Source organism: Oncorhynchus gorbuscha, linkage group LG24, assembly GCF_021184085.1.
Source record: "Oncorhynchus gorbuscha isolate QuinsamMale2020 ecotype Even-year linkage group LG24, OgorEven_v1.0, whole genome shotgun sequence".
In the NCBI taxonomy this organism is placed as follows: Eukaryota; Metazoa; Chordata; class Actinopteri; order Salmoniformes; family Salmonidae; genus Oncorhynchus; species Oncorhynchus gorbuscha.
Window position 1 is genome coordinate 25,368,070 of NC_060196.1, and position 11,511 is coordinate 25,379,580.

Below are 11,511 nucleotides of genomic sequence, written 5' to 3' on the forward strand. Positions count from 1 at the left end.
ATCAAACTAATCTAATGAACGACTGGGTCGCGTCTCTAGCAATCAATAGATGAGTAAGTATTAATTTGCTTGTAAAAAGTATGAAAATATCAACGAAAAATAAGATTTGATCTTGTCTCATCGCTGCAACTCCCCAACGGGCTTGGGAGAGGAGGTGAAGGATTCATGTGTCCTCCGAAACATGAGGTTAAACGCACTCCTTAACACCCGCCAGCTTAACGGGAAGCCAGCAGCACCAATGTTTTGGAGGAATCGTTCAGAAAGTGCAATGGGACAATGAAACCCGGGTCTGTACTAACCGCTACGCCACTAAGGAGGCCCAAAAAATATGTTTTAATACCGGTAAATGTGTGCTTTAATATTTTGGGGGGGCAACTGTGGTATAAGCGGGATAAACGCTTCCGTTCTGTACATTAATGTATATCAGAACATCTAATGTACAGAACGTCTAATGTACAGAACGTTGGCATTTATCCCTTACATATCTTTGTTAGAAAGAATAGTATATTTCCCTTGATGGAGTGATGTTGATTGTAAAAATGGGATAAACATACCCGTTCTCTCCTACACCCACAAAGCGTTGATTGGCCTGTTAGGCATGATTGAATAAGGCCTCAACCAATGACCCGCAAAAGAGGTGAGATGTCGAACCGAATGGCCTGAAAGAGAATTACACTTCGTGAAAGAAAAAGGTGTCAGTGATCCTTTATTTATAAGGGATTTGACAATGCAGTGCATAGGGACAGGGTACAGTACATAGCAAAAGTGGTAAAGACCCTATTGGGGTAAAATACACTTCCAAATCTTTGGTCCAAAATGTTTCACTGGCCTCAGTACCATACATCCAGAATGACATTATTTATATATTTAATATGATATGTAGTACTGTACATCCATAGTTAAGTTATTTATATATTTAATATAATATATATATAAATGAATTATTTACCATGTAATTCCACACTCCAGACTTCAGATGAAACTTTTGATCTATTTCAGCATCCGTTTACTAACCAAACCTGAAGAAGAGAAGAACCAGGACTGTGGTAGCAGAGGCAGAGAAATACTTGGGATTGTAAGGATTTGCTGCAGAACAGCTGCAGGGGGTGTTGAGTGGTAGTGTTCTGACATAGGAGGTTGGTGCCACCTTAATTGGGGAAGACAGGCTCGTGTTAATGACTGGAGCGCAATAGGTGGAATGGTATCAAATACTTAAAACACATGGTTTCCATGTCATTGATGCCATTCCATTTGCACCTTTCCAGCCATTATTATGAGCTGCCCTCCCTTCATCAGCCTCCATTGGTTCTGGAATAGGACTAGATAGGGTTAAATAGTGGAATGGGTTGGTGGTTTTTTTAGAGAGAGGGCTAATAGTTGGCAGGGCAATTTTCCTTTTCCCCAATTTTGTATTCCCTTAATAAGAATTTAATGTCGGTAGGCTGTGAATGGCCTCACACACCAGCACAGTAGGTGGCAGTGTATGCATTTAAAAGTTGGATGCGATCTGCCAGCCAATTCGCTAAGAAGAAGAAGAAGGAAACGAGAGAACCAGGAAGCTTTAAAATTGAAGGGATTGCTTTGAGAAAATGTGAGGTGCCACGACTATTTAACAGGTATTTACAGTATGACATACTAGTTAACGCTTAGAAATTCTTCAGTGACGTGAGATTTAGTAAGCTACATTAAGTGTAAGAACTGGATCTGGCAGTAATGTGACCAAAATCCAAACAAACATGGTTCGTTTGCTGTAACTTATAAACCTATACATTGCACCTGGTATAAAAAAAGTTTGCGTTTTGGTAGTCGTCAGTTTGTTCCATTATACCTTTGCATCCTGATGCACAGGAAAGTATGATGGCTTTCGCACCAAATTGGTTTCGAGCGTCTTTTACGATCTCTGGCACATATTCGCCCTTATTTCGGTTCGTTTGGACGGGTGTGAACTCTATCAGCACACGGGAGCGCACTAACAGCGCACCGTGGTTCACTCAAAAAAAGAGTGCTCGGTCCGATTCCATTCGTGACGTGGTGCCAGTTCCATTCGTGACGTGGTGCCAGTTCCATTCGTGACGTGGTGCCAGTTCCATTCGTGACGTGGTGCCAGTTCCATTCGTGACGTGGTGCCAGTTCCATTCGTGACGTGGTGCCAGTTCCATTCGTGACGTGGTGCCAGTTCCATTCGTGACGTGGTGCCAGTTCCATTCGTGACGTGGTGCCAGTTCCATTCGTGATGTGGTGCCAGTCTGGACCAAAAACAGGAAAATAACCCGAGGCACGCAGTATTATTGGTTGTTTGACTGCGAACATTGGATGATACTCACGCAGTAGCTTACCATAACTTGATATGTCTAAAACATTATGTGAGTAGTCAGCATATTTATGAGAGCATGCTGATTAGGGCCCGGGTTAGAGCCCGAGTCTTATCTATTTATCGCGCCGATAAAGACTACTGAATATACCCTATCCACGGCGCGGTTAGAGCGAGAGGCTATTGCGCTGTTTTCTCCTGCATGTTGTTGGAAGACGAAAATGATATGAAGTTTGAGAGGAAAGTTATGCTTCTTGATAATCAATAATGGATTAAACATGAGCATTTTTCTCCAATAAACAAATTACTTGCATGAACACATGGTTTTGTTTAGGTGTTTTAGTTTGTTTGACATTGGGCAATCGGAAAACCAACCAGACGCCTAACAAGTCCTCAACTGGCAGCTTTTTTATTTATTTATTTCACCTTTATTTAACCAGGTAGGCTAGTTGAGAACAAGTTCCTTTTTACAACTGCGACCTGGCCAAGATAAAGCACAACAGTGTGAACAGACAACAACACAGAGTTACACATGGAGTAAACAATAAACAAGTCAATACACAGTAGAAAAAAATAGTCTATTAATATTGTGTGCAAAAGGCATGAGGAGGTAGGTGAATAATTACAATTTTGCAGATTAACACTGGAGTGATAAATGATCAGATGGTCATGTGCAGGTAGAGATACTGGTGTGCAAAAGAGCAGGAAAGTAAATAAATAAAAACAGTATGGGGATGAGGTAGGTAAATTGGGTGGGCTATTTACTGATGGACTATGTACAGCTGCAGTGATCGGTTAGCTGCTCAGATACCAGATGTTTAAAGTTGGTGAGGAAGATAAAAGTCTCCAGCTTAAGCGATTTTTGCAAATTTGTCACAGGCAGCAGAGAACTGGAAGGAAAGGTGGCCAAATGAGGTGTTTGCTTTAGGGATGATCAGTGAGATACACCTGTTGGAGCGCGTGCTACAGGTGGGTGTTGCCATCGTGACCAGTGAACTGAGATAAGGCGGAGCTTTACCTAGCATGGACTTGTAGATGACCTGGAGCCAGTGGGTCTGGCGACAAATATGTAGCGAGGGCCAGCCGACTAGAGCATACAGGTCGCAGTCGTGGGTGGTATAAGATACTTTAGTAACAAAACGGGTGGCACTGTGATAAACTGCATCCAGTTTGCTGAGTAGAGTATTGGAAGCTATTTTGTAGATGACATCGCCGAAGTCAAGGATCGGTAGGATAGTCAGTTTTACTAGGGTAAGTTTGGCGGCTTTGTGAAGGAGGCTTTGTTGCGGAATATAAAGCCAACTCTAGATTTGATTTTAGATTGGAGATGTTTGATATGAGTCTGGTAGGAGAGTTTACAGTCTAGCCAGACACCTAGGTACTTATAGATGTCCACATATTCAAGGTCGGAACCATCCAGGGTGGTGATGCTGGTCAGGCGTGCGGGTGCGAGAGCAGTTGGAGGCCACAGAAGGAGTGTTGTATGGCATTGAAGCTCATTTGGAGGTTAGATGGCACAGTGTCCAAGGAAGGGCCAGAAGTATACAGAATGGTGTCGTCTGCGTAGAGGTGGATCAAGGAATCGCCCGCAGCAAGAGCAACATAATTGATTTATACAGAGAAAAGAGTCGGCCTGAGAATATAACCCTGTGGTACCCCCATAGAGACTGCCAGAGGACCGGACAACATGCCCTCCGATTTGACACACTGAACTCTGTCTGCAAAGTAGTTGGTGAACCAGGCAAGGCACGGTATTAGAAAAACCGAGGCTACTGAGTCTGCCAATAAGAATATGGTGATTGACAGAGTCGAAAGCCTTGGCCAGGTCGATGAAGACTGCTGCACAATACTGTCTTTTATCGATGGCGGTTATGATATCGTTCAGTACCTTGAGCGTGGCTGAGGTGCACCCGTGACATCAAATAGTACCAGCAAAACACCAGTCTCAAGGTCAACTGTGAGGAGGCGACTCCAGGATGCTGACCTTAGCACATGTCATCTTCAATTTTACAGCATTATACATAGGCCTATTTCTTATTTTCATTTCTCTTGTCAAGTACAGTAGAATGGACAAGGTGATCAACTGCTTCAGTAAGAGACCTGATGCCGTGGCCAGGCTGATATGCTTCCCATGGGCAGGTGGAGGTTCCATACACTATGCACGCTGGGGGAAAATCCTCACCTCCATTGAAGGTAATGATGATGATGATTATAATACATTGGATTTACATATCCATTTTCAAAGACCCAAAGGCGCTTTACATAAGGTTCTATTATTTTTAGAGCCCGACCGATAAATCGGTTGACCAATATTATCGGCCAATTATTTCTCTTTTATCTTTCACGGAAATATGTGTCTGTCTTTATTCCGCATATAAACCTGCAATATTATATACATAGAATTAACGAATACAGTATGTCTTATTTGCTGTCATTTTTTGAATTTTTCAATGGTTGCCTAAAGATGGCATTCTACGAGATGCTCATTGAACAACATTCAGCCCTAAGTCAAGAGAGAGTAGGCATGGTGGTTTGACGGTGAGTAGCTTGCCACATCTGGTGATGGCATATTTGAATAAGTAAATAATCAAAGTACACTTCACCAAGCAAACAGCCCTGTCCTCATCCCATTCTCACTTAGTTAACGTTAGCTGGCTAGCTAGACAGCTATGTAGTTAGGCTCTATCTAGCCGGCAAGATACTTTTGGGCATGTAGTGTGTGTGGACACCTGCTTGTCGAACATCTCATTCCAAAATCATGGGCATTAATATGGAGTTGGGCCCACCTTTGCTGTATAACAGACTCCACTCTTCTGGGAAGGCTTTAGACTAGATGTTGGAACATTGCTGCGGAGACTTGCTTCCATTCAGCCACAAGCATTAGTGAGGTCGGGGACTGATGTTGGGCAATTAGGCGTGGCTCGCAGTCGGCGGTCCAATTCATTCCAAAGGTGTTCGATTGGGTTCAGGTCACTGCTCTGTGCAAGTCAGTCAAGTTCTTCCACACTGATATCGACAAACCATTTCTGTATGGACTTGCTTTGTGCACAGGGGCATTGTCATGCTGAAAAAGGAAAGGGCCTGCCCTAAACTGTTGCCACAAAGTTGGAAGCACAGAATCGTCTAGAATGTCATTGTATGCTGTAGTGTTAAGATTTTAGTTCACTGGAACTAAGGGCCCAAGTCCGAACCATAAAAACACATCCCCAGACCATTATTCCTCCTCCACCAAACTTTACAGTTGGCACTATGCATTGGGGCAGATGGCGTCCTCCTGGCATCTGCCAAACCCAGATTTGTCCGTCGGACTGCCAGATGGTGAAGTGTGATTTATCGCTCCAGAGAATGCGTTTCCACTGCTCCAGAGTCCAATGGCAGCGAACTTTAAACTACCCCAGCCAACACTTGGCATTGCGCATGGTGATCTTAGGCTTGTGTGGCTGCTCGGCTGTGGAAACCCATTTAATGAAGCTGCCGACAAACAGGTATTGTGCTGGCGTTGCTTCCAGAAGGAGTTCGGTAGTGAGTGTTGTACCTGAGGACAGACTATTTTTACGCGCTTCAGCACTTGGCGTCCCGTTCTGTGAGCTTGGGTTGGCCTACCACTTTGCGGCTGAGCCGTTGTTGCTCCTGGACGTTTCCACTTCACAACAGCACAGTTGATCGGGGCAACTCTAGCAGGGCAGAAATTTGACGAATTACTTGTTGTGTTGGAAAGGTTGCATCCTATGATGGTGCCACGTTGAATGTCACTGTGCTCATTCTACTGCCAATGTTTGTTTATGGAGATGGCTGTGTGGGCATGGCATATGTATGCGTGTGTGTGTAAGTATGTGTGTTAACCTAGCTAGAAATCTCTGTGCTACTTATGTGCGGACACCGGACTGACGCCAAAGTGAACACTCCTTGATACAAAAATAGCACTTACTGTGTGGGCTTATTTAGTTAGTTTCCCACAAACTACAAAAAGCAAGATATTTGGCGCCAGTCTATCATTCAGGTCATGCGCTTGCATTCATGAGAGAGATAGCTGAATTAGGTGTATGACTAAAACCATTGCGGCAAGGTTATTCTTGCATTAACGTTTTTAGTCATCAGCGTATGCCATTTGCAGTTGAAATATACACTGAGTGTACAAAACATTGACACCTGCTCTTTCCATGACATAGACTGAACAGGTGAAAGCTATGATCCTTTATTGATGTCCCTTGTTGAATCCTCTTCAATCAGTGTAGATAAAGGGGGAGAGACAGTTTTTAAAGATGGATTTTTAAACCTTGAGAAAACATTGGTGTAAGAAAACATTGGTGTAATGAACAGTTAGCATGTGCACTAACCAAGATCTCAATGCAAGGTTTCCATAAAGTGTTTGTTTACATGACCTTTGATTATTGACAAAAGGAACACCTATGTGAGAATGCTGTTCATTGACTACAGCTCAGATTTCAACACCATAGTGCCCAGGATCACTTAGCTAAGGACTCTGGGCCTAAAGACCTCCCTCTGCAACTGGGCTGTTGTGGAGCAGGTCGAGAGTTTCAAGTTCCTTGGTGTCCACATCACCAACGAACTATCATGGTCCAAACATACCAAAACAGTCGTAAAGAGGGCACAATAAAACCTCTCCCCCCTCAGGAGACTGAAAAGATTTGGCATGGGTCACCAGATCCTCAAAAGGTTCTACAGCTGCACCATCGAGAGCATCTTGACCGGTTGCATCACCGCCTGGTATGGCAACTGCTCAGCAGCTGACCGTAAGGCACTACAGAGGGCTCAACTAACCTGTTCCCCCGCACACTGACTTGATACAAGTGCCCTCTGTATATAGCCTCGTTATTCTTATAGTGCGAACGGCCCAGTACATCACTGGGGCCTAGCTTCCTGCCATCCAGGGCCTATACAATAGGCTGTGTCAGAGGAAAGCCCATAAAATTGTCAGACTCCAGTCACCCAAGTCAGACTGTTTTCTTTGCTACCACACGGTAAGTAGTACTGGAGCGCCAAGTCTAGGACCAAAAGGCTCCTCAACAGCTTCTACCCCCAAGCCATAAGACTGCTGAACAATTGATAAAATCGCCACTGGACAATTTACATTGACCCCCCCCCCCTCCCTTTTGTACAGCTACTCGCTGTTTATTATCTATGCATAGTCACTTCACCTCTACCTACATGTAGAAATGACCTCAACTAACCTGTTCCCCCGCACACTGACTTCATACCAGTGCCCTCTGTATATAGCCTCGTTATTCTTATTGTGTGACTTTTTATTTTAGTCTAATTAGTGAATGTTTTCTTAACCCTTCTTGAACTGCACTGTTGGTTAAGGGCTTGTAAGTAAGTATCTCACCGTAAAGTCTTCACTTGTTGTATTTGGCGCATGTGACAAATAAAGTTTGATTTGGAAGCACTACATTGAATCTACTCAAAACAAATGCTGACACCTAGTGTTGACATGTACTGCGTGGTACTGCATTTCAATGAATAGGTTGTGAACGTGTGAACAGTGAAGTTTAACATTTATGGAGACAGTGTGATTCATTCATCCCTTGTTTAATAATTTGCTTGTGGTGCTTCAGCAACAAAACAATTCTGCATTTTTATCCCCTGCTATAGATGGACACATTTTTTAAAAGTTCAACCTAAGAAGGTAAACGGAACAAGTGTTTGGTTTTTCTAGAGGATTTAGAAGCTTTTTGATGTAAACCACATCATTTTAATATTTAGTTAAGAAATGTTCCTTTTAGAGTATCTGTTAATCCTTTGTTTGTAGTTAAAAATATATATATATTGATCATTAGTGACTTTTTCCTCCCTAAAATCAGTATCGGACCCAAGAAACCCATATCGGTCAGGCTCTAATTTATATTATAAAAATAGGATTGGTCAATTGAAATTGCATCATGATTCATGAGCTGTAGGTTTAGTGAAGGGAAAGGAGACCCAATGTTTCTATCTTCCACTTTGTTCTTTGCTAGTGTACGCTGTTAAACTTCCTGGCCGGGAGGCTCGAGCCAAAGAGCCCTTCTTTCAAAGCATGGAGCAGATTGTAGATGAGGTCATCAATGTGCTACTGCCGGTGCTCAAGGAGAAACCGTTTGCCCTCTTTGGCCACAGGTACAAGTAGAAAAATATCATCAGTGCCACTTAGGTATGAATCTCGTCACCCAGAACAAAATCGGGTTGTCACGAGGACAGTTTGATGGCACACTTAATTACTGAGGGAACTGTTTGATCTATAGTCATCATGCTCCTTATCTGAAGCTACATTTTATTGATCCAAAGTTGTCAGAATTGTGATGACCTTTGATCGTTATTCTGCACTGTCACAGCTTTGGCGCCATGACCAGCTTTGCTATAGCAGATACTTTGAAAAGAGTCCACAAGCTGGAACCAATTCACATCTTCCTGTCTGGTGCCTCAGCACCCTACGTGAGTACTATAATAGCAATCATGTAACAACGGAACATCATTTATACAATATAACATGTGCAATATGGGCATTTCTCATACCTTTTGAAATGCTGCCAGTTAATGTACTGACCTAAAGCAGACATCCTTTAGTTTTTCCTTTCTTTCTAGTCTGAGATGCGTATCCAAGCCCCAAAGAGAAGTGATTTATCAGACGAGGAGTTCCTCCAGTGGATGACCAGGATTGGTGGGACTCCCCCCGAGTTACTGGCCAATCCTGAGGTTGTAAAGCTCTTCCTACCTGCGCTGAAAGCCGACCTCCACGTGGTGGAGAACTACAGGTGGGCGTCTCTAGCTTTGTCACAATTCTCTCTTTCCTCCCAAAGTGTGCACTTTCACTCATTTGAAAAGAAATTGCTGGTATAAGAAATATGGTGGACATTTCCCCACACTTCAGAAGATAGGAGATATTATTGGGACGCACATTCTATTAGCACCTCTGGCCTGTAAATGTTAATTAACAACACATTTATTACCCCTTATACCATGGCATTGTTGAATACTCAATTCTGATTGTCTAGAAGGGCATTCTAGAGCGTGCATTATTTCCCTATAATGCACTGTATAATGCAATGGCTATGGAGTTAAAGACTATCTGAACACGCCGATTGGCACGTGTTTTTCTGTTTCTCATTAGAAAAACAAGATTTCAGTCTGCGGTGTGTTTCCTGACCGGTTCCGCGGTTGGTTAATGTTTTTCCCCCATGAGACACTGTAGCCTATTTCACTTCCTCGAAATCTGTAATAAATGTTGACCTTTTTTGTCGGATGTTTTAGTTGAGTAAATGTTTGGAGTATTTCTCAAGTAAAAAAAGTTCAACATGTCTTAATCAGTCGATCTGTTTCACTGTCTATGCTATTGGATAGAGTTTAATCATCGCAGCTGTTCACCCCATGTTAGTGGGAAAATAGACAGTCAAATGAATTTACCCATTGTGGCACACGGATGTTCCAAACTCCATTTTAGATGAGACTGACTTTATAACAAAAATAACTTTTTTTTTTTTACTTTAATCGATGCTACACAGCCCGTTTTCAAAGGGATTCGTTGTTCTTTATTAAAGGCAGTCACTCTTTAATTCTGACATGGTCGATGTTTGGGCTGCTTTTGTATAAATATGTCATCAAGATTGTTCTTGTGTTCCAGGTGTGACAGGCCAGAGAGTCCTCTCCTCTCATGCCCAGTCACATGCTTCGATGGACAGCAGGACATGCCTCATGACTTACAAGGTCAGCGCTCTGATGTCTCGTGCATCTCTGCTTTCCATGTGATGTCTAGCGATTCTCTCCATAAGTTACACTGCTGTAACACCCTGTGATTTAACACACAAAAAAAATGGCCATTTTGTCCTAAGTGATGAGCACAGTTCAGCTGTAGGTGTCCTGGCTGTTTGTGTAAGGTCTTCAGAGAACTCTGACGTTGCTTTAGAACTTTAGTTGCTGAAACCGAATGGTGATCTGTTTCCATCACAACTGTAAATGTGGTGTGTGTCTTTCCCTTTTCTCATTTAACAGCATGGAAAGACATATCATCTGGAGATTTTGCAGTGCAAATGCTACCTGGAGCTCACTTTTATTTAAAAGATGCAGCCAATGAGAAGATCATATTGGACTACATCACAAAGTATCTGGAGATGGCGGAAATGGACTACTTGTAGCTATGACGGGCACAGTGGCAGCAAAGGAAATGTATCATGTTTTCATTGTAGTAACACAACCAGTTGTACTTAGTCCAATAAGCATTTCAACACTAGTATCTATGCCTTTGAGCAATAATGCAAATGAGGGAAGTAGGGTTTGTTGACCATGTGAATCTAGCCAATGCGTCTAGGATTTTACGAGTGATGTAAGATGTATTACAGCCTAAAATGGAATCCAGAGAGATGGCCTGACTATTTCTCAAATCAAATAAATCAAATTTGATTGGTCACGTACACGTGATTAGCAGATGTTATTGCGCGAGTAGCAAAATGCTTGTGCTTCTAGTTCCGAAAATGCAGCAATATCTAACAATTCCATAACAAATACCTAATACACATAAATGTAAGGAATCAAATAACAATATATAAATATATGGATGAGCAATGATAGTGGCATAGCCTAAGATGCAATAGATAGTATAAAATACAGTATATACGTATGAGATGAGTAATGCAAGATATGTAAACATTATTAAAGTGACTAGTGTTCCATTATTAAAGTGTCCAATGATTTCAAGTCTATGTAGGCAGCAGCCTCTAATGTACTAGTAATGGCTGTTTTAACAGTCTGATGGCCTTGAGCTAGAAGTTTTTTTTTCAGTCTCTTGGTCCCAGCTTTAATGCACCTGTACTGACCTTGCCTTCTGGATGGTAGCAAGGTGAACAGGCAGTGGCTCAGGTGGTTGTTGTCCTTGATTATCTTTTTGACCTTCCTGTGACATTGGGTGTTGTAGGTGTCCTGGAGGGCAGGTAGTTTGCCCCCGGACGCGTTGTGCAGACCACACCACCCTCTGGAGAGCCCTGCGGCCGTGGGCGGTGCAGTTGCCGTACCAGGCGGTGATGCAGCCCGACAGGATGCTCTCAATTGTGCATCTGTTAAAGTTTGAGTGTTTTGGGTGACAAGCCAAATTTCTTCAGCCACCTGAGGTTGAAGAAGCGCTGTTGCGCCACCTTCACCACACTGTCTGTGTGAGTTTGTCAGTGATTTGTACGCCGAGGAACAACTTTCCATCTTCTCCACTGCTGTTCCTT

General features: G+C 42.8%; 1 protein-coding gene across 2 annotated transcripts; it reads left to right on the forward strand.

Moving 5' to 3' along the window:
- The first annotated feature begins 1,531 nt into the window (after positions 1–1,531).
- On the forward strand, positions 1,532–10,976 carry olah (oleoyl-ACP hydrolase). 2 transcript variants are annotated; one of them, XM_046327455.1, is made up of 7 exons: positions 1,532–1,616; positions 4,369–4,504; positions 8,287–8,425; positions 8,641–8,740; positions 8,891–9,060; positions 9,927–10,009; positions 10,295–10,976. In XM_046327455.1, the coding sequence occupies exons 2-7, from the start codon at positions 4,378–4,380 to the stop codon at positions 10,435–10,437; spliced, it is 762 nt and encodes a 253-aa protein (XP_046183411.1). In that variant the 5' UTR covers positions 1,532–1,616; positions 4,369–4,377; the 3' UTR covers positions 10,438–10,976. The 2 variants fall into 2 exon arrangements, with proteins under 2 accessions (XP_046183411.1, XP_046183410.1); XM_046327454.1 differs by having other exon boundaries at positions 1,535–1,616; positions 4,374–4,504; positions 10,295–10,966.
- Positions 10,977–11,511: the final 535 nt, after the last annotated feature.

What these genes read in the sequence shown, in the direction of transcription:
- olah (XM_046327455.1), top strand. Translation starts at nt 4,378, where the DNA reads ATGGACAAGGTGATCAACTGCTTCAGTAAGAGACCTGATGCCGTGGCC. An exon ending in CTGGTGCCTCAGCACCCTAC is followed by an intron (nt 8,741 to 8,890) that starts GTGAGTACTATA and finishes CTTTCTTTCTAG; the next exon opens with TCTGAGATGCGTATCCAAGC. An exon ending in CACGTGGTGGAGAACTACAG is followed by an intron (nt 9,061 to 9,926) that starts GTGGGCGTCTCT and finishes CTTGTGTTCCAG; the next exon opens with GTGTGACAGGCCAGAGAGTC.